Source organism: Chaetodon auriga, chromosome 2 (genome assembly GCF_051107435.1).
Source record: "Chaetodon auriga isolate fChaAug3 chromosome 2, fChaAug3.hap1, whole genome shotgun sequence".
NCBI classification, from domain to species: Eukaryota; Metazoa; Chordata; class Actinopteri; order Chaetodontiformes; family Chaetodontidae; genus Chaetodon; species Chaetodon auriga.
The window spans coordinates 26,857,968-26,884,119 of NC_135075.1; the positions used below are offsets into that span (position 1 = coordinate 26,857,968).

The window sequence follows — 26,152 nt, forward strand, 5'->3', positions numbered from 1 at the left end:
TGTCTGAAGTATCAGTGTCCACGTACGCCTGGATGACAGGTGTAGTAACAGCAGTGTGTGTTTCTGATGTAAATCAATGAAAAAAAAACTCTTAAGGTTAAAGTTTGTAAGTCTTGAACTCGTTGAGCCTCAGTGTGTCACAGACCATCAGGCTGGAATCTGGTGACGTGGTTCAGACTGAAAACTTCCTGCACCATCAGAGCTGCTCCTCCTCCTCCTCCTCCTCCTCCTCCTCCTCCTCCTCCTCCACAGCAGTTTTCTGTCTGACGTTTCTCTGATCTGTAGTTTCTTTCCACTGCTCTCTACTGACTGTGGTTTGTCAGCTTTATCTTTTGTTCTTTCCTAATCTCCTTTTCTTGTCTCTCTTTCCCTCTTCTGCTGTCCTTCTGTCTCACCCTGCCTCCTTTTCCTTGGCTTTTTTTTATAGCTTTGTTTTATTCTTCTTCCATAATCTTTCATTACTTGTTTCTTTTCTCCTAATCCACTTTCTCTTCTTCACATCACTTCTCCCTCTTTTGCTCCTCAGCATCTCCTTATTTTCTCCCCTGCCTTTCATCTCCTTTCGTTCCTCTACTTCTCTTCCTCTTCACCCTGCTCTCCATGTTTTCCTCTCCCTTTTCTTCCTCCTCTCCCTCCAGTGAGCTGGTTCCTCCTGAACTTGTCTCGGCAGCTCCTCTCTCACACCTCCACCCGCTCCTACTGCTCACTGTGGTGGTCTGGAGGATCCAGAGATCACAGGATTCGTTCTTATGCTGTTGCCCAGGATCGGAGCCTCTCACCTGGGCGTGTCCGACTCATCACCGGCCTCTCTGGTCTGGTGCTGGCGGGAGGGTCAAGAGCAGCGAGGGGTGTTGATGCCTGCTGCTCAGTGGGCGGCGTCAGGGTGGAGGGTGTGTTGTAGCCTCTAGGTCTCAACTCATATTCAGCTTTTGCCTTTACTTTGTGTCATGATACTGTTTGGGTGTACAGTTGGTGCCTGTTTCTTCAAACCATGTCAGGATCACCAGTCTACTTCTCCATTACAAGCTTCCAGTGTTGGAATGAACTGAAAATATTTACTGTACAGTAAAGTATGAGGTACTTGTACTACATTTCACATGGAATTAGTATACCTTCAAAAAGACTGAGGAACTAAACTTGCACAGATACACACTGACTGTGCAAACAATGATTCTGACTATCAAAACATGTTGAACAGTATCCATAAAGGGTTACAGGAGAAGGTTAAATCGGTCAACAAATAACCAAAAAACTAATAAAACGCTCTGGTTGCAGCGATCGACATGCAGGACGTCACTGCTGAGGTCACTTCCCCCTCTGGAACCAGTCAGCCTGCCGAGCTGGTCGCTGTGGGAAACGACACCTACTGTGTGCGCTTCGTGCCCACAGAGATGGGTGTGCACAGTGTGAGCGTGAGGTACAGGGGTGTGCACGTGCCAGGCAGCCCCTTCCAGTTCACTGTGGGGCCGCTGGGAGAGGGCGGGGCCGCCAAGGTGAGAGCTGGAGGTCCAGGACTGGAGGGCGCACAGGCAGGAGAGCCAGGTACACAAACACAGACACCGTCTTTACAGGGACACTACACACCTCGTTCCTGACCCTCAGCTTCACATCAAAGCTACATGCCTGACCTACAGGGATAAGTTTGGACAAAAGGACTTGATTGACCTTGCTTTCAGTCACCTTTTAAACACACGAACCCTCTTCTGTTCCACATTGTGTGGTTTGTTTCAGAGAATTCACACAATAAACATTTGCTATTAAGGATTAAAAACTGTCATGTTTTCACATGATTGTCAGAAAATAATGACAAGAAATACTTAATGTTTGGCAAATCTCTGTGGTAATGAAAAGGTAGCAGTAGCAGCTTAATGATGAACTTGCTTTATAAATCATAACACTTAACGCTCTGTCCTACATGATATTAGATAGAGTTTTCTTATATCCATTCTTTTACCAGCTGAGTTCAGCATCTGGACAAGAGAGGCGGGTGCCGGCGGTCTGGCCATCGCAGTGGAAGGACCCAGCAGGGCAGAGATCTCTTTCGACGACCGCAAAGATGGATCCTGCGGCGTCTCGTACATTGCTCAGGAGCCCGGTAGAGAAAACACACACAGTTGATCCTGATGATTGTTCACTGATGTATCTGTTTGACTCTCTGAGTTACATTCTCGCCTCCTTGTCTCCAGGTGATTATGAGATTTCAGTGAAGTTCAATGACCAGCACATACCTGACAGCCCCTACCTTGTTCCTGTTGTTGCTCCAGTGAATGACGCTCGCCGCCTCACTGTTACCGGCCTTCAGGTGAGGCATGAGGAGACACCTCCACATCCAGCCTGCCCTGCCTTGCTAAAGGGCTCTGGGGCACAGTTGCATAAAAATTTGATGTTAGGAGCAAAGATAGATTCTACTCTCATACAGAGCAGATGAACTGGGTGTGATGGTTTGACTGGTTTGAGTTTTTAATCAAGCACGGGTAACTGTTGATGTAGATAATTTAAAATTAATTATCATTGACATCAAATTTCTGATGGCTTATCATTGTAGCACCAACAAGACAACTACAGCACCTCAAAGAGATCATCTCAAAGATCATCAGTTAAATAAATGTTCACCAGTGTCGCCACTGATTGAGCCCAGGACCCACTGATGAATGCACTGCAATATTCATGTATTTGCAGTATTACAAACCGGCTTTCTGTGGCAACTTTCCTGGAAAACAGTTTGTTTAAAGTTACTGCTAATGCAAACTGAATATTTCCTACTGCTGCAACTTCACATTGAAAGCATTCAACTGTGTCTGACTGCTGGATCAGTTTGAAATATTGTAGGGATTAATGGAAGAAGGAGAAGCCACAGTGAGCTGTTAGAAGAAGAGCTGCAGGCGACAGGCTGTACACCTCTAACTTCTCAGGGAGGTGACAACCTCATTTCCTGCTGTCTGCAGACTCAAACCTTGTAAAATTAGATCAGAGTTGCTCACAGAATGATGGAAAAAGGCCAATTCTTGGTACCAAGGTATTGGACATCAGGCTAAATAGCTCATATCAGTCAAACCCTTGCAGTTGTACAGATACTCAGGTATTAGAATTTTCTTTATGCAACTGGCCTCTCATGGACGTGACCACAGCCAGGCAAACCCACCGTTTCTGTGTGAAATTGACACTTTGGCCTCAGAAAGGTGCCAAAAGAAACATCAAGGAGAGTCATAACTGGAAGTAGTTTGTCCTTCATCCTTTTTTGGACAGACTTTATAGGACTGAGTAGGGCTCTAACACACAATTCTTTTCATTTTTGTCTATACTATTTATTATATAAAGATTATTATACTCAGATGTCATTTTATTGGACCAATCAAAAACCCAAAGATATTCAATTAATAATCATGTAGAAGAGAAAAACAAACAGAAGATTGTCACATTTGAGGAGCTGGAGCCACAGTGTGATCAGCATTTTTGATTGATAACTGAACAATTAATCTGTTATTATAGTTGTTAAAGATGGCCACAGTCAACTAATAGATTAACTGACTAATTAATGAACTCTTTTCCATTTTGAACACTCCATGATGTTTCATATCATTTCCAAAATGTCAGTTTCACAACAAAATATCAAGGACAGATTTCCTTGACATTTACTGAACACAGTACCTCTGTCCGTGTTGGATGGACAAATACTGTCCTCCCAGTGATGTAATACAAAATGCATCTGTTAAGACTGACTGAGTTTAGATATCTGTGTTCAGGAAATCCTTCCTGTCTTAACAGTTTTGTCTGGCTCTGGTCATCCCTCTTCTGTCTGGTGTGGAACTGCTGGTGTTTCTCTTGTGTTTCATTTAAAGGCTTTTAACAGCATCATCATCATTACCAGCATCATCAGCTCCCTGGTTGCCTAGTTACAGCAGATGGAGGCAGGCCACATCAAACGTTCCCCTGTCCTTTTAGAGACTGTAGTTTGTTTCTAGTCTGTAGCTGATGGACCTCTGTTCAGTCTGCAGTGCTCTAATGTCTTCATTGAATCTGGGTCTTATGGTACAGTCAAGTACTTAATGACAAACTGCTTATCCCTTTTAATATCTCTGGTTGTATTTGGCAATTTACAGGATTTTTTGCATCAGTGTGATGAGGTACCTTGATTTGTTTGATATTCAGACATTCTCATTAGGCTGCTTTATATACAGTTTCCTAAATTACCTTCCATTTACTATCATGACACAATAGTGTAATGACGTTTGGATATTGAGCCTCAATCATGGAAACAGTACGCATCTAAAACCTCTAAAATGTTGGAAACAATGTCAGATTTAATGAGTTCTGCCTTTAAGACTGTACTATAACACTGTAAGACTGAAGTGCAGTGTCACTGTGCCTAACTCTGCTTTTTAACACTGTGGCCATCTGCCTCTGTCTGCTGAAGCTGCACCAACAGGAGCTCAGGTAAGAGTTGGAGACAGTCAATAAAATACACGGAGAGAAATCGTAGAACTGAGAAAATAAGAGAATAAAATAGGAACTGTGAACAGGAAGACAGTATTTTGTTTGTAGCACTTCACTCTACTACTTAAAAGTGAGTGTATTTGTATATATGTATGTGTGAGTGTGTGTTTGTTTTAAAGTCTGACTGTATTTTCTTCCCGGTTGTTTAACTGTCCATCCCTGCGCATTGGCTGTGTCTGTGTGTGTCTGACCTTGGTAGGAGTCTGGTCTGAAGGTGAACCACCCAGCCTCCTTTGCGGTGCGTCTGAACGGAGCACAGGGCAAGATGGCAGCCAAAGTCCACAGCCCCTCTGGAGCTCTAGAGGAGTGTGTTGTCACTGAGCTGGAAAGAGGTCTGTCTATGTTTTATAAGGGTTTACAAGGCGATATATGGCAGCTTAAAGATGTCTAAAGAAGCCAGGAATTTCCTGCCTGAAGTCCAGCTGCTCTCTATAAATACTGCAAAATTGTCTTTCAAGGAAAAAAGTGTGAAAAATCTTTGCCATTGGGACTGCTGGTAACCAAATCCCTCTGTCCTGTCCTCCAGACAAGTACGCTGTCCGGTTCATCCCGAGGGAGAATGGGGTCCACTCCATCGATGTCAAGTTCAACGGCTCTCACATCCCTGGAAGTCCTTTCCAGGTCCGAGTTGGGGAACCAGGACAGACCGGAGAGCCCAGTCTTGTCTCAGCATATGGAGCTGGACTGGAGAGAGGCACAACAGGTGGGTCACCTGTCTCCCTGTTCACCTGACTCATGACCTCTTTAACTGTGTCATTCTTATCTATAAAAGCAAAACAAACCAAGATTGTTTTTAAATTACGTTAATTTGTTATTTCATTAAAGGTTAGAAATTTTAATGAAGGTTTTATACAGTTAATAAAAGGAACACAACACTGTGACAGCTGCTGCTACTTGTAAAACAGTGATTTAATCTCACAGGTACCCAGTCAGAGTTCATCATCAACAACACTAAGGCGGGCCCTGGGGCCTTGGCTGTGACCATTGAGGGTCCATCCAAGGTAAAGATGGACTGTCAGGAGGTTCCAGAGGGCTACAAGGTGCAGTACACTCCCATGGCACCTGGAAACTACCTGATCAGCATCAAATACGGGGGACCAAACCACATCACTGGCAGTCCCTTCAAGGCCAAAGTCACAGGTATTAGTGGACGTCACTGTGCTGAACTTATCTGTACTGTGCCACTACAGCCTTGTTAACCCAAAGATCCATCTCTTGATCTTCAGCTAATTGAAAGATGACCGTGACATTCGGTTTAAGGCTACTTAAACAAAAAAAAAAAAAAAAACAGCTTGTCAAGTAGCATTCTGAGTAACGTAGGAGAGTATTAACTGAAGTACAGGCAGATGCAGGAGGCTTTAATTTTGTTGCAGATTTAATTGTATGGCAAGTCCTGTTTTTGCACAGCAACTTTTTCTTTTGATGACTGCTTGCTCTCCTACAGAGCATTTTTAAAAGTATTTGAAGCTACCAGAGTAAGGTTTCTTAAAAATGATTTTACCTGTTCTTTTCCCTCTCTCTTAGGTCCTCGACTGGTGAATGTGACCAATGCCAGCGAGACGTCGACCCTGACTGTGGATCCGGCAGTAAGGGCGTCCAGCAGCAGCTTCACCCAGAGTGCCATGCCCAGGCTGGCCGACTCAGACGCCAGCAAGGTGCTGAGCCGAGGCCCTGGCCTCAGCAAGGCCTTTGTGGGCCAGAGGAGCAGCTTCTCTGTCGACTGCAGCAAGGCCGGTAAGGATCTGACATGATTCCACTGTTGATCTATGATCACAGTGTACACACTTTGCTTCCTGTTGGGAGGGAAAGATTTGTCATTGTTTTCGACACTCGATGCTACAGACACATTTTGGTTTATAAGTAGAATATATTAAGTAGAATTATATTATGACAGCTGAAACTGTGGAAACTATGAAACAGGCTATGACACACGAAATGTTCCCTTAACACTTCTAACAACACTGGTGTTCAGGTACTTCACTTTCTTGTTATCTCCCCCTCCTCAGGTAAGAATATGCTCCTGGTGGGTGTGCACGGTCCTCAGATCCCCTGTGAAGAGGTTCTGGTCAAACACTTGGGCAACCTGCAGTACAATGTAAGCTACGTGCTGAAAGAGCGGGGCAACTACATCCTGGTGGTCAAGTGGGGCGAGGACCACATCCCAGGTTCCCCCTTCCATGTCACCGTCCCATGATGCACCATGAAACCTGCTTTCACTCCTCCTGTACCGCATTCATGTTTGAGTGGACACATTAGCTGCACATCAAATAACTGTCCAGTGAACAAGTTGCTTAACAGAGCTATTTTTGCTAATTTTGTTTTTTCAGATGTGTTCAGAAATCAGATGTTTCAAGGTTTTTCTGCTCTGACAGAACTGATTTACTTGTTGAAATGTTTTTCACTCTGCCAAATTACCCTTCGAAAAGGAAAAAAAAGGTCAGATTTTAAACAACCCCTATAAAGTTGAAGGGAAAAGAAAATTAACATATCCATGAACGGAGACTCAGTACTTTTTCTGCAGTGAATCAGGGAGGCAAAATGGTAAAAATGGTAGATGCTGTAATCTGGCCTAAAGCTGGAGCTGTACATAAAATGGATAAAAGAAATGACCTGATTGGGGAAGAGATATCTCATTTATTGATTTTGCTGCCCTGAAATTATCAATTGACAAATTTTGCACTTGACGATAGTTTTTATACTTGATTGGTAAATAAAGATTACTGGTTTTTCACATGAAGTTAGTGGTTAAGAATGTCTTCACACAACAGCTTGGTGTGTCTGCATGTTTCCAAGATGTTGAAACTAGATTTGGAAAAGGTTTCGACCAAGAGAAGGGGAGCCAAACTTTTAAAAGCGTCCATTTAGAGAAACAACTGGAATTACAAGCACTTTGCTTTAGGTTACACAATGCCAGGAACATGATGAAAATGAGACACATTTAACCTGGAGTTCTGTGATGTGTGTTTCTCAGTGGTCAGTTATAGCTGAATCTGTGCAGACCCTTTATCAAGTGCTGACTTAACAGCTCAGTTTAAAGTAGAAAACTGGAATTCTCTGTGTTTGGTTTACTGTCGGTATGATGTTTCTTGAAAGTATGGGCAGACCGGACTTGCTCTGACAGGAAGCATCAAACTGTACACGACTACTGATGTTTATTGTTCATTTCTTGTTCTTGAAACTTAGCTCCCAGAATCCCATGAGTACATAATGTTGCCATAACGAACCAATGACTGTTAAAGCTGCCTTCACACTACTGGTTCCTGCACTGTACAACAGACTACTTGATTATGTGCTAGATGTTTGGGTTCATCGCTGTTTTCTGTTGTTCCTTCAGCTGGCTTTTCACATGAACAGATCTGACTTTTAACTTTGTGGCTCAGTTCTGATCTGCTTCACGTCTACCTGAACAGAGTAGAAATCACACTGTGGTAGGGATGCTGGATGACCAGAGTTCACATTTGATACTGATATTAATTAAAGTCTGGCATCCTCAGTTATTCTCTACCACTGATAGTCTTTGCAGTGAAAGTACAATGAAAAACAGACTGTCAGTCACTGCATTAAAATGCTAAAATGAAACAAGTCTGATCTGAGCTGGAGGATTAAAGGTCATATTTTTGGTTTGTGTGTAAATCCTGTAGAAATCTGGATGAATGTCTTAATGTCTTAACCTGGATGTTGTTGCCTAATCATTGATACTTTTGATACTTAAGGGATGAGAGGACTTTTGTATGGGGGGGAAAGAACTTCTCATTTTGTATTAGGGAATGGGTGTTTTAATGTGAAATTAAACCCTGAAATGATGTACATTTGATAATTAAAATCAACAGGAATTAAGAAGATTGACTTTTAGTCTTTCATTTTCAGGATCTACTTTCTTTTCCTTTGAACAATTTGACACATAGTTTCATCCAGAGGTTACAGGACAGTGGAAGTAGCAGGTTAGTTACTATGCTGAAACCTTACTTTCACTTTAGGACGACCTTTAATAAGGTTCCTAATTGAGTGAAGTGACCTGCTGTTCGATAGATGTCTGGAGCAGGTGGTGACAGTGATCGAGGCAGCTGGCCTCATATTGAACAGAGCTAAATGGAAGTTCAAACAGCGGTAGATGAAAGTGGCAGGGATAGAAAAAAAAAAAAAAAACAGATCAGAGCTCTAATTTGCAACTACATGGCCAAATTCATCCCAGAACTCTCTGCAGCAGGGCAAGCACTCTATGAACTGCAGAAGGTGAAGGTGGAATGGCTGTGAGGACAGCCACGGCACTGCTACACCACAGAAGATGCAAGAGATCAAAATCCACACAACTAAAAACCCCCAAAGCTCCAGGTAATAAGGCAGTTCATCCAGACAGGTTGACCAGCTTATGAAAGGAAAATAACTCACAGTCAGGGACTTCTTCAAGGTTAAAGGGGCGGAGGTTTAGTGGTAAGGGGTAACTGCACTGTCATTCTCACTTCTATACGAGCAGAGATATTAGAAAGGACTTGAACAGTTGGGGTATCCTCCCAAATAATCACAGAGGTCAATCAACGCCTCAACAAAAACTGAACGTAATAACTTTTAGGCTGCATAACTCTGTGTACCTAATAAACTGGCAATTAAGTGCCAAAATTGTATATTTCCAAGAGTAATGGAGTGCAAATATCATATCACACCAACAATAACCCATACAAAGTCTTGTCCATATTTTGACAAATATGTAAATAGTGCACATGGGCCATATAATTAATTTTGGCCACATAGACATTGACACAGAAAAACTGGAGTCATGTTCACATACTACGTAAATAAAACTGATTCTGATGTATTTTACATTCGTATAGTCCTCACAGGTTTGTTTAACACCTCAGATTGGGTTTGGGCCTATGAACCTTATATTCACAGGTCCTGTCTATGCTGGCTGTACCGCCTTGGAAGTGCATTTAACGTTTCTGTAAATATATTTGATTGCATGGGACGTTATGTATTCCATCCGACGCCACCAAGTACCGCCACAGACTGTCCAGGAGCTCACCGATGCCCTGATCCAGGTCTGGGAGGAAATCCCCCTGTACACCATCTGTTGACTCATCAGCGACATGCCCAGACGTTGTCCGCAGTGCATACAGGCACGCGGGGGCGATACAAACTTACTGAGTCACATTATGAGTTGCCGTGATGAAAGTCATGCAAGTTGGATCAGCCTGTGATTTCAATTTTTCGATTTTCGGTGTGATTTTGAATCCTGCCCTGAGTAGGTTGACGATTTTCAGATGCCACTCAGCCTCTATGGTACCAACATTATCTTAACGACTACTTTCAGAAACTAAATCACGTTACAGACACACAAGGCGACATCACATAAAACACCTTCTTACCTGGTTTACAAAGCAGTTAAGTCATCAGCTATGTGTGTGTGGTAGGCTCGGCTTCCCTGACAGGAAAACAAAGGAGACAATTAAACGTTAATACCAATAACCTGTGCACACAGATTTAAGCTAGCTGGCACATGTAGCTAACTTATTACCCTTAACTTTCTAACAAACGAACTCGGGGTAAAACCGCGTTTGGCGGCGTCAAACATCGACACAACCAACACAGAAGAAGAGGGGACGGAATATAGAGCAAAATTCCACCATATGTGTGGAAATACTGTTGGTAATATCAGCAAAAACGTAACGCTTTCCTCCCAACAAGCACATAAATTTTCACCCCTGTCCCTCATGAGCCTTGTTAAAAGCTTGGTTTAGGCTTCTGTCAACGGTCAAAACGGTGGCGCGCATGCGCACACAGGAAGGGAGACGTTCCTCCGGAGGGAAAAAAAAAAAAATTGTATTATAATAGAAAAAAATACACTAATAAATTAAGTCGCTATATCAATGTGAAACGGTCACCTTATGGCGCCATCAGCTGGTCATATTTTCCACACATCTAAATTGAAAGACTGAATTCCTGTTAGCATGCTACATTTGCTATATTATGTCAACATGGTAACTTTAGCGTTAGTAAGCTATTGCTAAAGTATTAACAGGCTAGTGTGAACGTTTGCATGTAATGTAGTTAGCGTGCTAAGTGTATATTATTTAATTAGCAGGATCAATTGTATCTGCTATCATATGAGTGAACCTGTCAGCGCTAATCATGATATTCATATTAGCATGTTATGCTAACATTCATACGTGCACATGTTAGCATATGAGGAATTTCTGTAAGATACCGTATCTCACATGGTCAAAAGAACTACAAGTGTCAATAAACGGATACCAAATGACTGTAACACAATAGCACCAATGGCAGCTATATCTGTGATGTCATTGTTAAAGCAGCTGATTCAAGAGAATCTTTTAATGTGATAATATTGCATATTTACCATTTGTGGCCACAGGGGAGGCTTTTTGGCAAAGGTTAAAGGCCTTACTGAAAACTGATTATATTTAGGTTAGTGTAACAGGCGGTGGGAGAACAGGAAGTGTGTTTGCATGTGTCTCATGTTTCCCTGTGTTACAGAGTGTTACTTGATCCACATCTCATTTCCACAGTAAGAAGCTGATCCTACACAGCTCTGCGTCACACACACCAAAGGTAAATTATGATATTTAACAATTATCTAATCTAATTATTTATATTGGGATTTCAGCAATGCGGCACCTCTACCATGTAAATGGTGGCATGCAGTTTGTTGCATGCTAAATCAAGGACAGCTCTAAATTAAGCTTTCTGGCAGATGATGAGTTGCCTGCTGACGACCCAGAGCCAGAACTGCTACCGAGAGCAGATCCAGAAGGAGATGTTGACCCGTTTGGCCTGGAAGAGCCGCTATGCCAAACTTTACCCGACCTGCTACAATCCCAGCAACCACATCACAGAGCCAAGGGAGCTGGCTCATGTGACTACTGACTCCCGGTGAGCATCTTTATTCACAATTACCCTGCAGTCAGACAGGTTTGTAAAACTGTAACTCTGTTGTCACCCCGAACCCACACGTGTGTGTGTTTTCAGGATGATTTAAATCTGAGTAGTGAAGGTTCAAGACAATTTTATGGTCAGCTTCTTCAATGCAGTGAGCATCAGCTGCATCAGCAGTGTCAACCAATGCCTCTGGCACACATCAGATGTGCCATACAGACAGAGAAAGTAGTCTACAGACCAAATGTTTTAACAATGATGATTTTCTGGAGAGCTGATGGAGTCAGTGCTGGAAAACAGGCCAGGGACTAATATGTCAGTCTGTAATGAGTCATGTCATGACAAAACTAGTATGTGTTGAATTCATCCATATCTGTACTGTTTAGTGAGCAGTGATATACTGTAGTGCAACAGAAATGGCAACTCTGGTTAAGATTTTAGCTGTAATATAATTCATAAAGACTAAAGACGTAAGATATAAAATTGTATAAACGTATCATACAAACGACAGATGATACACGCTTTAATCCACTCTCCAGGTCTGTTCTGCCTCCTGTTACCAGGACACCCAAGAAGCAGAACAACCTTCCTCCTCCTCCTCCTCCTCCTCCTCCTCCTCCTGTTCTCTCTTCAGAAGGGGAAGGCCCGCTCAGTGTGGCCCCCCTGATGAGGCCAGTTTCTCCCCAGACCAGACATGCTCTCTATCAGGACTCCTCTCACCATGTACGAATCACTGTGACACACAACCTACTTGAGATTAGAACTTGCTTAATCCTAATTTTGAATCCTTCAGTACCCAGTAATACTTTATTATAATTTATTATGCAAAATCATGCTAATGCTTCTAATAAAGACGATATCGCAGGCAATTACTCCATCAATGATATCATCATTTGGTTGTTGGTCAGTTTTCCTATATTGTTGCTAAATGTTAAACATTATACAGCATTTAAAAGTTATTTCAAACAAAGTGTCCTCTGCAGGGGAAGGGCCGGAGTCTATACCTGCAGAGACGAGGCCAGATTAGACCCGAGGAGAAGTTTGACTTTCCTGTGCTCTCGTCCTGGGAGTACGGATGGAGGCTGGGTAATATGAAGATAAAGCCTGCTCTGGATTAAATTGATGACTTTGTTTTTTTTAGTTTTTTCTCTAGATTAACAGTGTCTGCCTGGATCCACAGGCGACTACACTCTGGATTACAGGACTCCGTCCCGAGCCAAGTCTTCAGTGGTGAAAAACACCTTCTATGCCAGGAACGGTGTGTTCAACAGCCCATCGGCTACCGACTCACTGGGCTGAAGTTCAGAGAGTGTAGAACAGCAAACAGGCTTTCGCCTGATGAAAAATATTCCTGTTTGTTTGAAGACACACTGATTTTATTTTAATGGACAACAGTGCTAAAAAAAATCCCCAAATGTTGCTTCAGCATATGTTGTTCTGGGATTTGTTGGTCCATTTTGTCATGACTGTTATAATTAATCATTTGTAATGACCCTGAAAATTTGACCCTGCTTTACTTATGGTGTGTATCTCTTGATACTGTCCTTTTAAATGACGTGTTTGTAAACTGATTGGTGAGATATAACAAATTTGAAAGAGCATGATGTAATGGTAAAAAATGTAAATTCAACAGAAAAACCCATCCAGCTATCCCCCACTTCCTGTAACATGGTCTGTTTACCTTCCTCACACCTGTAAGGCCGATTGTCTGCCAACCTGACACTGTGTGATGGATAATTAATGAACTCCTGGCCGGGTATCAGAGAGGTTTACGCCTGATACCTCAATGTTGTCAAATAGTGAGCCACTGGAGGAAATGTAACACACAATGTTAAATATTTAATTTCTAATCAGTCATAGTAATTCCATTATGCTTCCTCCAAGTACTGTAGTTCTGTTCCTGTTGTGCAGATGTACAGATGTTTATAGTATACAGTGTAAAGTATAAACTTATTTATTCTTTCTTATTGTTGTTCAGGGTGTGTTTACACGTTATAAGCCTTAAAATATAACCTTCTCTTTCAGCAAGCGAGTAAATCTGTAGTTTTAGCTGGACACTGTAGTTTTTAGCAAAGAGGAAATAGCATATTTGTTGGGGACTATTTTCAGCGGCAGATTAATCTACATTTGAAAGAGTGAGTATTTCTCAGAGCAGGATGGTGTATGAGGAATTAACTTGAAAAAAAACAGTGTGTGCATTCATAGTGATAAATTAACATGTCGCCCAGTGCTACAGTGTGACTCACTGATGTGTTTTTAATATTTTTTGGACAACAATGGAGCTCTATGGCACAAAGGAAGAAGATATATCTGGCTCTGTTAGCAGGATCAGTTCATGAGATATACCTGCACAATATCTGCACAATAGATGTCTTACCTTGACAGTTGCCGCATTGTCCTCTGTACATTTAACTGCAAAATGAGTAATTAGTAAAATGGGATAATATAAGGACGAAATAGCATTGCTTCTTTTGTAGTCTTTAACACTTCCACTAAAATATCATCAACATAAATGATTTTGCTGCTGCCTGTTACATCATCGACATGTTAATTAGACAAAATATTCACCTTTCATCAAAAACAAAGTGTAAGAGAAAGCCTAGAGAAAGGTCTACAAAGCTTAATACAGGCTGAATTTTATACTGTAAATGATGTCGTAGCATCAGGAAACATTTGACCACAGGGGGGCAGAGTTAGTTGTTAGGTTCATTTTGTCCTCATTTGATATTAACCTGCACAAAGCAAAAAGTATGGTCAGTGATTTTCTGACTATAGAAATTTGATGTTTATTGAGGATACATAATAATGAAGTCTGATCTTGTACTATTACAGAAAACTCGTATTTCATTTAGTTGCTATAAAGGTCCCCAAAGTCTGTGATGTTATCAACACTGGTTTTGTGGTTCAGAGGCTTCAGCCTGTGGGGAAGATCAGAAACCCGGTGAAGATGTGGCTGGTGCTGCTCTGGCTCGTCACAATGGTGTTGAACCTGGTTGCCTCCAGTGAGACGGTGTCTCCAACCTCCAGCTCCAGGACTGCCGAGCCGGAGGTGACCAGGAAACCTTCGGATGTGTCACACAGTGTCACGTGACTGTCGCTGCCCTTCACCAGCTTCAGACACACCTAGACGTGAAAAAATACAGAATTAAATAATAAAATGTCTCTTTTTGTGAGGGGGGCATTGAAACCTTTATTACACATAGTTCGAAAGGTGACAGGAAATAAGGAAGAAAGAGATGCGACAAAGCTCCCTGGATGGACTCAAACCAGGAATGTAGTCCATGGTCAGCATCCCAACCTTTGAACCGGGGTGCCTTGAAAAAGTCTTAATTTTAGTTAAATGCAGTAAATGCTCAAGTAAAAGTTAAAAAATGTACTGAAGTAAAAGTAAAGAAGCATTTTAACTTTAAAGTAAAAGTATCAGAAGTGTAAGTCCTCGTTATGCATAATGGTCCCTCTCAAAAGACGTTATTATTACATCAATGGATTATTAGTTTTCATGCTTTTAATGTGTAGGTAGTATTTTAATATTGTAGCTGGTTGAAGTGGAGTTAATGTCAACTATAAACTGCAGTTTAATTTTACCTTAAGCCTCGTATTTAAAAGAAGATAAACATTAATGAAATTCAGGCCAATCACGTGATTTAAGTATAAAATAGCAGTAAATGCAAATACCAAAATAAAGTACCGCAGTACTGCAGTAAATGAGACTTTTGATCACTGGTTAAATGATTTAATCTGACTCTTGACAAGAAAATGATGCTAATCAGAGAAGATATAAGACAACGAATTCTTCAGACTCACTCTGCTCTTTGCTGAAACGTGGTAACTGAAGAAATAGACGCCTTTGACGGTGCTTACAAACAAACCGTTTGTCAGCGGCTCTGACAAGCGAAGCTGTTGATCCAGGTTCGGCAGAATCTCTCTGTGGGAAGGTTACAGAAAAACTTTTTAGGTTTTTTATTGATTATTTTGTTATGGTTGCTGTATCAACAAACGTTTCATGAACCACTTTTTTTTTCCATCTTATGTTTTGTGTTTTACAAGCTGTTAGTTGTTCACAGTGTTGTGGCCTTGGGGATAAATCCTAATGACTTTGGTGATCTGGCTGGTGGCTTGTTGGATGGATTGCCATGAAATGTGGTGCACACATTCATGCTCCCCTCAGGATTAAATGTTAGCAAATGATAGCATGCTAACAAGCTAAATTCCCGCTTCATATCAGCATGTTAACATTGCTGCTGTGCCTATACAGCCTCACAGAGCTGTGATATTTTTGACTGTTAATCTCTTTAGAAAATCCTAAAGATATTTTTGTCCAAACTTAAATTTGAATGTTGCTTTTTAATTCTGAATATTTACACTATAGACAAATATTTAAGTTTTCTGGGGGTTTAATAGTGACCTCAGGCTGTTTGCTATCTCATCAGTTGGCAGTTCTGTTCTAGTTCAGTTCTACTCTTGTGTTATCAGGGCATGCATGACATGAAATACTGCTGCTATCTCACCATCAAAGCACTGACCTGTCGAAGATGATGGCTGTGTCCAGCTCTGGTAGCTGTGATGGCAACCATTTGTAGGAGAAGTAGGATCTCTGCTGGTTGGAAGGGCTGAAGGCCCGTCCCTTCTCCCCTGGGCTGCCTGGCCTACCGGGAAGCCCCGGGAGGCCTATGTCACCCTTCAGCCCAGGCCGTCCTGGGGGCCCCGTCAGACCTGACTCCCCCTTCTCGCCCCTGACAGACTGACCTGCCTCACCTACTCATGTAGAGAAACTCTTATTACACATCATAACTAATCACTAATCACTTATCAGCCAATACTTCCAAACCTCTCACCAAAATTTAACTTCAACTTATAAACATAGATACCCCTGCTGCATTAAAAAACTGAGTCAGATAAACTAAAACTGAACACATTGAAGGCGTACGTTACAGTCAGGTTTACATTAAATTACAGTAAAATGTATCTGATGTCTGTAACAGCTCACCAGAGTCTCCTTTTTCTCCCTTGAGACCATCTACCCCGTTGTGCCCGTGGCTGCCTGGTATCCCAGGGACCCCTGGGGTTCCACAGGACTGCGTGACAACTGGGCCGACATGAACCAGCAGCAGAAGCGCTGCAGTACTGCAGCTCAACCACTGGGGGGCCTGAGTGAACACACACAGATACACACAAACCTGTCTGTGTCACTTAGGAGGACCAGGCATTGACTTTTATTGACTCCTTGGAGACTTAACTTAAACTTTAGCCATAACCACTACATATTTACACGCTAACAATCAAACATCAAATCTTGACCATAAAACATCTTGTCTAGCCTTATGGCGACCAGCTTTGTCTCAAATTGGAAAGTTTTCCCAGCTGAGTGTCATTATCATAATTAGAAATTTGATGAGTAAAACCCAAACAGTGACACACATTATACAAAGAAAGAGGATTTTCCTGAACCACTGAGAGGTTCAAAATTAATATCTGACAATACCTACATGAAAGTTTTGAATGGTCTAACCAATTATCCACAAACCATATGCACAACATAGTACAAGTTAAGATATCATAAATTTAAGTTAAAGACAAATTAATGACTAACATGACTCCTCTGCTCGGGAACAGCAAATGTTATTGTACTACAGTAAAAGGTAAAATATAATGACTTGGATTTAGCTTCAACATGTGGAAAGAAATGCTATGAAATATCCACTTCTGTATCAGCAATGCTTCTATCTGATGTCTCTACTTCTCCCTGCCTCTCTACATACATATTTTTTGTTCTTTGGTTTCGTAGCATACAAAAATCTTACCATTTGCAGGTAAAGCAGTCGCTCGTCTTGTGGTGGAGGAATACGCTGGCAGAGAGCAGAGGTGAAGAGCTGTCCTGCTTCACAGTGACAGCAGCAGCTCAGTCAGGAGAAAACAGGAAGTGAAACAGTTCAACAGTGCAGGATTGCTGCTCTGCTGGTCTTCATAATAATCATATTTAGGATCCAACACTGACTGAAGCAGCGACCATGAAGACACTTTGCTGCCGGCAGTGGTGGAATAAAGCAAAACACACAAACTCGTGTATTTTACTTAAGTACAAATGTGAGGTATTTTTATTTAATTTTCACTTCATGTTATTTGTACTTCTAATCTACTACATTGTTTATGGTGAGGTTAAGATTTTATGGACAAAAAAATATGATGCACTGCTGGAGATTAACCTACAAAAACGGTGTACAAAACAGTTCAAATGAGCTCCACCTTTCCCAACAAAAACAGGGAAATGCTAATTACACATCAGTAATAATAATCCCGCATTTTGAGTAGTTTTTCTTCAGATACTTTAAGTGCATTTTATTAAAATTTGTTGTGCTTGTTTAATTTCTCAGAAGCAGTGACTAATATATTGTTGTCGACACTTGGATAAGCATAACAAAGCAGCTATTAGTTTTGAGGTACTTCATATCTTCATATTAATTTTCCTTTTCTAGCTATTTGACACTCCATTAACTTAACAAAAATAACTAAATACAAAAACTCTTTAAGTAAGCAACCAGCAGCTTAATCTGTCAATAAATATTGTGGAGCATAAAGTGGAATATTTCCCTCTGAAATGTTGCAATAAAGCAACATGATTTGAGAATACTAAATAAAATACACCTAATTAGCTAACTGTATTTGTGTACAATACTTATTTACTTCCAAGCACTAACCACAGGTGGATGTTACATGTTTGAAGTTCTCTCTGTCTCCTGTTTGTTCAGTTTTGCGTCACATCTGTTTTCTCATTATATCATCTTTTTGGGTTCAGTTCATGTAAATTTCTAATGATTTAATTGTATTTATCTGACAAAGCAATTTGTTATCAGAGGAAGTGAAACAGTTTAACAAGAAGTCAGGAAAAACTCCACCTAATGAAGAACTGATGATCAAGCACAACTGAATGTGTCTGAATTAAAAAAATCTTTCCTAATTATCATTTTGTTCTGTTTTTTTCTGGACTTCCTCTTTGTTGTTGCCTCAAACATAAACTGGTTTCCTGGCAGTGTGATGCTGAGGCTCTTAACCCCAGCTGGGATGTCAGTATCTGTTCCACAAAATACTTAATTTGCTCAATAGTATATATCAACAAACAGCTGATGCATATTTCTTATAAAATATGCCAGAGTGCCATTTCTCTCTCTCTCAGATCCTCTTTCCATTTCTTCCTCCATTTGTCCACGTTTTGTTTTCTAGTTCTGCATGTTTGGGTCTAAATGGGAAAAACCTTTTTCTTTGTTTTGTCCACCTTTTTGGGGACCTGTTGTCTCATCTTTAAATGTCTTCCCATGATTACTTGTGTTCTGGGGTCATTGTCAATGTTGGTCTGGATGATGCTGTCAGACTGAATTAATTAATGCAATCAACAATTTGTTGAAGTCACCAAAGGGTTAGTGTATGACCCTTAAGAGTTTCATGAAATTAAACCCCTTTGTTGACATTATGGTCTGTATTTTTTCTTGAAATAGCCATTTACTGTCCTCACATTTTTACCTCACTAAATGGTAGATTTGTGTTGTTAGTGGCAGAGTCCACCATTCCCACACTGGACTGAAGTTGCCTTCACATGCACGAGGGATCCTCTGGAAATTATGGATGCATGTAATCCAGTGAAATTTTAACGGCCTCTCTGTTTACTGTCAGCTCTCTTTACACCAGTACAGCTGTATGAAGTTACTGCCAATGCAAATACACCAAAGTGTTCAACTGGCGAAAAAAAAACCCAACTACTCAGCTGATGGAACTGACAGCAAATGAAACAAACATGCTCTAAGAATTAACACAGAGGAGGGATGCTAAAGCAGGGTCATTATATTCAGTATAAAACCATCATTCTCATCATTCTCATCTGTCTTTGGTGTATTATATTTTAAGTTGAATTAAAATATTCTAAAATACGTTATTCTAAAAATACTGCATGCGCAGATGGTAGAAATGGAGAAATTAGATGCAAATATGAAGTGTTCTGGCTGTTTTTCCAGTTGTTTATTTGGGTTTATTGGGTTTTCCAGTTCATATTATGCTGACACAGAGAGAAGATAAATGAACAGAATAAACTCAACCCTCTCAGGATGGTAGTCAGTACAAGTGTTTCTTTTACTAAAATGTTCTTTTTTGTGGATGTGAGAAACCAGATTTAGTTTCATTTTCTGTGTTGTTGCTCCACATGTTTAAGATTTCAGTTTCTGTACCATTAAATGTATGAATGACAGGGAGCTGGAACTATGGACTCTTGAGAATAAAACACTTTTGTTTCATCAGTATTCAGTATAAACTTGAGATTATGTAGAAATGTCTGAGGAACATTAACGGCAGATCATAATCTTGATATAGTTGACTAACGAATACAAGACTGTATCGTCTGCATAAAGATTGACGTTGCGTTGGAGTGATGAATGGCACTGAGGAATGAGAGTGCTGAAGCAGTACACAATGCTTGATGCATCTAAAATGAATCCAAGCTGGCTTTCACTGTATTCTGTGACCTGAATAGGAATTTCAGTTGTATCACCACTTAAATGTTGTATGCTAAAAACACCAGCAGTGGTAACACAGCTGAAGTTCTGGATCACAAACAGTCACATGTCCTGTGTTTGGTCAAATGTTAGGTAACTTTGAAAACTTAGCAAATCAGAAGAAAGTTCTTTGCCAAGAAGCAGGACTATGAAAACTGTATTTTGGGGGAAAAGCATTTTAAGGCTGCTGCCTGTTCCTGACCTTAGTTTTTACTAAGATGCCTCTCCTCATTGTAGCGACAAAAATAATCTTTTTCTACTTACAAACACCATTGTATTTATGCATTATTTGATGGGTGTGTCAGTGCTTTTAGACAGAATTAGGTTTAGAAACCTTTTAAATAAGCTGCCCATGAAACAACATACAGAAGGAGTTCAAGTCATCTAAGCTGAAAACTGTTGTCAATTCAAGTTTCACACATAAAGTACATGGAAAATAACACTCTTGCTCAATGTGTTTTGTGTACTTTTAATTTATTATTTTTGCTTCATTTCAGAGAGTTTACACACAACAGATATTGACTTTACCCTTTTTCAGCATTTGTTTATATTGTTTGCATTTATCATTATAACAATATTTTTCTGTTTCCTTTTTGGCCAGGTCTCTCTCGAAAAGAGATTTTTATCACAACAAGACTTTACTGGTAAAAAATACACAAACATTTTGAAAAGGTTAAAGGGTCGGCGTGAAGGAAGGGAAGACGTTATTGTGGCCGTAGTTTCAGCCTCAGAGTGCTGCTGTAAATCTGTTTAGTAAAAGTGAGGAGAGAAGCTGTTTTGTGTTTCCTGTCCTGTGTGTCAGTGAGGGTGCAGCAGGAAGCCAGAGAAGACGCTGTAACCAGCCGGTTTTCCTCTCATCCCTCTGTAGTCTTTAGTCTCCAGCCAAACCTCCTGATCCCTCGACAGGTAGACCGCCAGGCCACCTGCAGTCACCTGGAATCAGCATCAGTTGAAATTTAATAACAGCATGTTGGGGTTAAACTTGTTTTGGTGGAACATGTGTGGAAGCAAGATTTGCCATCAAAATGGCTAAATCTCAGCAAAAGAAAACAGCTGCAATGTTAGGTTTACGTTCACACCATTTGCGACCAGGTTATGATAACTTGCCATAGACCATAGATCAGCGTGTTGGTTGCTAGCTCAGGGTTTGTTGTTGTTGTTTCCCATGGTGACAGGGATTTTGAAAAAGGTAACATGCAGATAGTGGAAGGGTCTACCACTGGCTGAAATAGGGGGCCAATCACAGGCTTATACCCACAGTCTACATCATAGAAAATTGCTTATTGATACATACTTGTCTCCTGTTGCGGCGGTGATCGCAGAACGCTGTCACCAGCGTGTTGTCCACCTTCATCAGCACACACAGTCGGTCATCTAAAGAAGCGTGGTACACAAAGTAGTACGTTCCCGGGATCCGACATCTACAACAAACAAACGTCCTTAATTCTCTCGAAGTGGCTTTGAAGGCATTTCATTAAAGCTTAAATTTTGTTTGGCATAAGAATTGCAGACCAGTCCAGAGACCAGAGAATTGTTAGTTTTTAGCCATGCTAATGAGCAGTATAGCTCCACAGATGGCATGATCGTTCTATTGGTTTGCTGTTGTTACATTTGTAGTTGAATAAAATGTCTCAACGACTATTGGATTGATTGCAATGAAGTCTGGTACTCTGATTAATGCTCCCCTCAGGATGACTCGTAATAACTTGGAGATGGTATCTGCCTGAAGAAGACCTATAGTTTGTGATTCCAGTTTGCTCCTAGAATCACTATTTTAATTAGATAAAACAATTTTTTAATTTATTGTTTTAATTGTAGCTTAAAAACTTTGGTTCTGGCCTTTGATTTTGCCTCTTGTGCCATTGTCAGGTCAAAATTTGAATTTGTCCAATACTTTTAAGTACCTGCCAAAATAATAACATTCCCAGAATACTCCCAATATGGTCATTGCTTTGAGTGAAAAACAGGTGGTATTCTCACCTGAAGTGTCCTGTCACAGTGTTGTAGTCATCGTTGATGTTGGTGATGATGGTGGTGAATCGAATGACGCTGCCTTTGTCCGGGTATTCATTGGTTCCTCTGGCCACACTGAAGGCTGCCTGCTGCTGGATGCCAACAGTCCTGCAGCCACAGAAACAGCAAAGTGATGCTCAGAGCTCGACTGACTGACTAGTCGACCCCTGGTGAAACTCTGTTGTACCTAATAAATGGTGCTTATTCTTAAATAAATTAAGGATATGAGTTTGGTTGAATTCATACCCTGGATCTCCTGGTTCTCCTACAGGTCCAGCCATCCCTGGAAACCCTGGTTGCCCTGGATCCCCGCCCTGACCTCGTTTACCGGGGGGTCCCGTCCCCCCCGGCTCCCCCTTCTCTCCCTTCTGAAGGCCGAGACCGCCTTGCCACACTGGTCCTGTAAACAGGCTGGTCAGTAAATCATAACCAGCCACACTCACCTGCTGCGTCCAACAGTTTAAAGGAAGAGATGAACATTTTGGGAAATAAGCTTATTCGCTTTCTTTTGAGAGTTTGATGAGAGGACGACTATCAGTCTGATGACTCATGTCACACAAGTTTAGCCAAATTTACAAAGGGAGGGACAGGAAGCAGTGAGCAAAGCTCCATCCAGAGCTCAAAAATTTAAACACTCGATCGCATTTGTTTAATCCACACAGAGAGAAATGTAAGAAACATAGTTTTTGTTTTTAAGGAGTTTTCTGAAGGAAACTGTACAGAAAGAAAATAGTTACCACCTTCAGATCTTTTTTAGAATTTATGATCAGAGGTTCAAGTTTTATGACCTGAAATGAGCCGAATTCTCTAATCCTGCCAGAGTAACTGTATTATGATAATAATTTGACAGCTTTAGCTTTATTAGCATGCTTTCCAGCATACAGTGAGTTTCTGTTAGCTCTCTGAAAAATATTCTTTCCTCTAGTTTGTCTAAAAAGAAAATAGTTTTTCATAAAACGCTGTCAGTATTTGACAAAGTGGCAACGAGAATGGGTCGAAACTTTACACGGATCAATACATCCACTCCTAAACGGCTCTGCTCACAGTGTGTGTGTGTGTGTGTGTGTGTGTGTGTGTGTGTGTGTGTTGGATACCTGGTTCTCCTTTCTCTCCTCTGTCTCCATCACGACCGTCTCTGCCAGGCATCCCTGGAAGACCTGAGGAGGGACAGAAAGTAAACAAACCAAACAAAAAGAGGCACACACGCACACACACACACACACACACACACACACACACACACACACACACAAACAAACATGCATGCACATACCCGGTATTCCTGGTATCCCTGTTGCTGGGCAGGTCTCCATGGCAACCAGCATGGGTATGGCCAATGAGAGCAGGGCTCCGATCATGAGGAAACACTGATGGAGCATGATGGAGGACCTGATAGGGAGAGGAGGAGACAAGGAAAGATAAGAGGAGAAGAGGACTTGAGGAAAGGAAGAGAGGACAGTTGGAGAGGAGTGAAGGAAAAGACATGAGGAGACGAGAAGAAAGAAAAAGACAGGAGAGGGGAGAAGGACAGAAGAAGCAAATAGCAATGAGGAAAGAGGAGGGCATGATAGGACAGAAGGAAAGAGGAAAGGAGAGGAGGAGAAATGTGACAGACTGGTGGAATGTCATTAAATACATTTACTCAAGTCGTGTAATTAAGTACGAATTTGAGGTACTTTGAGTATTTCCATTTTATGCAGGTTCATAATTCTACTCCAGGTAAATATTTCTACTCCATTACATTTGTCTAACAGCTTTAGTTACTTTTCAGAGTACAACTTTTCATAGCCTTCCTGTCCAGTGAAAACCATGTTCTTCCATTGTGATAGAGCCGCAGGAAAGATGAAAGGAGGACAGGAGATGAGGCAAGGAGACAAGAGAGGAGATGAAGGAAGAGCTAGATGAAGGAAGTGGAGAAGAGGAGGAGGAGGTAGAGGAGAGAAGCTGACAGTTTGGTTTAAACCACGTTAACAACAGTACCCAAATGTACCACAGTGCCTCTGAGCAACTGAATCATCTGCAGACAAATGAACTCAAAGTATTCTTCAGAATAACAGACGAAGTGTGAGGTCAAATGAAACTGATCAAATATCAAAGTCCTCTTTTCATATAAAAACACACAACAGTGAAAGGAGAAACAGGAGATCAGCTTGTTAACAAAGGCAGATTCTCTTTTTTACTTTAGTAAATTGTAACTGTGACACATAAATGTAGAAAATAAATGTAAAAATGTTTAAAAACTCACCTGAGTGAACCGACTAAAAGACAAATGAAACCCACCGCGGTGAGTTCAGCGCAAACTGAAGCGAAGCTGTGAGTCCTGCAGCAGCCAGAGGAGGAAGCCGAGAAAAAAAACAAAGATTCAGCAGCTTTTCATCCGAAATATTTTTCTGAGATGACTGTGGGTAGTTCTGCAAATCAGGGAGGTTACTGAGAGCTGGAGAGAGAGAGAGAAAGATGATGATGATCAAACATTAGAGGAGTGTTCATCAACATTTTCTACGTTTTGATTTCAGACATGTGAAGACTGGAGCCGCCACTCTCCTGGTTTCAGGCTTTCTGGTGACTCTGGAAGCCGACTGGCTTGCAGTTTTTGGGTTGTGTTGAGATTTCAGTGCAGGCCAGTAAAGATTTTCCACACAAAATGGGGAAACCCATTTCTCTATGGACAAAAAGTTGTGTTGTTCACCATTGTCACGTTAAAGCAGGGAAGGACTTTTACCAAACTGTTGACACAAAGTTGAAAGAACATTGTTGTCTAAAATATTGTTTTCTGTAGTGTAAAAATTCCCCTTAACTTTAATTAAGAAGTGCAAACATGAAAAAAACAGCCCAAGACTGAAAGCACACCCGTAAAGGGGTGTCCACATACATTTGGCCATGTAGGGTACATTTACTTATGTAGTGAATTGAATGAATTGATCGTCCTGTTGTCAGTGCATCCAGAGTCTGATATATCTTCTTCCCGGTGCCACAGAGCTCAATTGTTTCCCAGAAACTATTAAATAAACATCAGTGAGCCAACATGAACACAGACACACTCTAGTTTGTTTTTTTTTTTTTTGAATAAATCACAAGGATCATCTGTGTATTAATCCACCACTGCAAATAGTTCCCAACAAATCCACCATTTCCTCCCACCTGAGTGACTTCAGATAAGAACTAGTGACTACCAGGAAGCAAGAGAAACACATAGTTGGTGTCGACCGTTTCCTGGGATTTGCGGACAGTAAAAGAAATAGAGAATATCAACCACCACATCTTTTAAGTCCTAATGAACATGATGGACGTCTGGATGCATTTCCTGTTTCAGAAAACAGAAAACAAACTGCCACCACCCCCACTACTGCCCCCTGTGGCTGGCAGAAATTCCCCCCCCCCCTCCATGAGAGTCCAGGACCTTTAACTCCAACCATCCCACTTCAACTTCTGGCTCAGGAAGAAGCAGGTTTCAGCAATCTAATCAAAATGAAACAACTTCACACACACACACTCACACACACACACACACTCACACACACACTATTATGTAAGGAAGAGGTCAACTGAGGATGTGGCAAAGTGGCAAAAGTGTACCAAAAAGAAGAAGTTCACTGTCACTGTTTCACTTCCATAACCTTCAGAGGGTCACAAGAGGCATTTCTGTGTAAATAAAAGGAAACTTTTTGTGCTTTTTTAATATTGATCTGTGTCACTCTCCTCTGCTAAAGTGATTAATTTGATAGCTCAGACAGGGAGATGGACATGTTTAAAGTGGTTTGTGATTGGATGAGATTTTGAACAATCCTTTTGTTCTCTCCATTCACTGGAGTCAGATGAGAAGATGCACATCAGTTTCATCTCTGTGTGTCCAGTACAGAGGTTCAGGATGTGGTTAGCCTAGCTTAGCACAAAGACTGGAAGCAGGGGAAAACTGCTAGCCTAGCTCTGCTGATATTCTGACCTGACTCTGGGTGCCTTTAACAGACAGACAGACAGAAAAAATAATGAGATTATGTTTTAGGCTCACACTGCACTTTTTTTTTTTCTTTTTTTTAATCATTTGGGATTTTGGTAGAAAGTCAGGAACAAGCCATTAGTGACTTTTTAAAAAACATTTCTTCACATTAAGTTACAGGACAGTTACATGAGATTTTAACTCAAAATGTGCATTTTGATGAAGCTCATTTTCACCAGTAAAAGAAAAACAACAATGAAAGTAAATGATGATCAAAAGA

The 26,152-nt window shown here is 41.1% G+C and overlaps 4 protein-coding genes across 7 annotated transcripts in view; 2 read left to right on the plus strand and 2 right to left on the minus strand.

The window, feature by feature from the left end:
• flnba (filamin B a) overlaps positions 1-8,324 on the plus strand; it is a 58,677-nt gene extending 50,353 nt beyond the window's left edge. For all 4 annotated transcript variants that reach the window (XM_076744399.1, XM_076744409.1, XM_076744417.1 and 1 more), the window contains 8 exons: positions 1,276-1,542; positions 1,958-2,095; positions 2,187-2,302; positions 4,694-4,826; positions 5,021-5,197; positions 5,416-5,634; positions 6,019-6,228; positions 6,501-8,324. In XM_076744399.1, coding sequence (XP_076600514.1) covers positions 1,276-1,542; positions 1,958-2,095; positions 2,187-2,302; positions 4,694-4,826; positions 5,021-5,197; positions 5,416-5,634; positions 6,019-6,228; positions 6,501-6,688 — 1,448 coding nt within the window. In that variant the 3' untranslated portion in view covers positions 6,689-8,324. The remainder of the gene's footprint in view (positions 1-1,275; positions 1,543-1,957; positions 2,096-2,186; positions 2,303-4,693; positions 4,827-5,020; positions 5,198-5,415; positions 5,635-6,018; positions 6,229-6,500) is intronic.
• Positions 8,325-11,206: 2,882 nt separating this feature from the next.
• On the plus strand, positions 11,207-12,684 carry LOC143330640 (protein SPMIP1). Its single transcript, XM_076747349.1, has 4 exons — positions 11,207-11,382; positions 11,925-12,108; positions 12,369-12,471; positions 12,566-12,684. Exons 1-4 carry the CDS (start codon positions 11,207-11,209, stop codon positions 12,682-12,684), a joined length of 582 nt encoding a protein of 193 aa, XP_076603464.1.
• Positions 12,685-14,146: 1,462 nt separating this feature from the next.
• On the minus strand, positions 14,147-17,279 carry c1qb (complement component 1, q subcomponent, B chain). Its single transcript, XM_076746577.1, has 5 exons — positions 17,187-17,279; positions 16,373-16,532; positions 15,909-16,140; positions 15,190-15,310; positions 14,147-14,508 (listed from the first exon to the last, which is right to left on the minus strand). The coding sequence occupies exons 1-5, from the start codon at positions 17,187-17,189 to the stop codon at positions 14,299-14,301; spliced, it is 726 nt and encodes a 241-aa protein (XP_076602692.1). The 5' UTR covers positions 17,190-17,279; the 3' UTR covers positions 14,147-14,298.
• A 3,128-nt stretch (positions 17,280-20,407) lies between these two features.
• On the minus strand, positions 20,408-24,274 carry LOC143328968 (complement C1q subcomponent subunit C-like). The gene is made up of 7 exons (XM_076744539.1): positions 24,181-24,274; positions 23,209-23,324; positions 23,030-23,092; positions 22,182-22,335; positions 21,903-22,043; positions 21,217-21,343; positions 20,408-20,855 (listed from the first exon to the last, which is right to left on the minus strand). Exons 2-7 carry the CDS (start codon positions 23,312-23,314, stop codon positions 20,721-20,723), a joined length of 726 nt encoding a protein of 241 aa, XP_076600654.1. The 5' UTR covers positions 23,315-23,324; positions 24,181-24,274; the 3' UTR covers positions 20,408-20,720.
• Between the last annotated feature and the right edge of the window lie 1,878 nt (positions 24,275-26,152).

Excerpts from the sequence above, each read along its gene's own strand:
- LOC143330640 (XM_076747349.1), top strand. The coding sequence starts at position 11,207 with ATGAGTTGCCTGCTGACGACCCAGAGCCAGAACTGCTACCGAGAGCAG. Across the intron at positions 11,383-11,924 it reads CATGTGACTACTGACTCCCG|GTCTGTTCTGCCTCCTGTTA; the intron begins GTGAGCATCTTT and ends TCCACTCTCCAG. Across the intron at positions 12,472-12,565 it reads GGAGTACGGATGGAGGCTGG|GCGACTACACTCTGGATTAC; the intron begins GTAATATGAAGA and ends CTGGATCCACAG.
- c1qb (XM_076746577.1), bottom strand. Across the intron at positions 16,141-16,372 it reads GGGAGAAAAAGGAGACTCTG|GTGAGGCAGGTCAGTCTGTC; the intron begins GTGAGCTGTTAC and ends CTACATGAGTAG. Across the intron at positions 15,311-15,908 it reads ACAGCCATCATCTTCGACAG|AGAGATTCTGCCGAACCTGG; the intron begins GTCAGTGCTTTG and ends ACCTTCCCACAG.
- LOC143328968 (XM_076744539.1), bottom strand. The coding sequence starts at position 23,314 with ATGCTCCATCAGTGTTTCCTCATGATCGGAGCCCTGCTCTCATTGGCC. Across the intron at positions 23,093-23,208 it reads AGGGATACCAGGAATACCGG|GTCTTCCAGGGATGCCTGGC; the intron begins GTATGTGCATGC and ends GTCCCTCCTCAG. Across the intron at positions 22,336-23,029 it reads AGGAGAGAAAGGAGAACCAG|GACCAGTGTGGCAAGGCGGT; the intron begins GTATCCAACACA and ends GCCTGTTTACAG.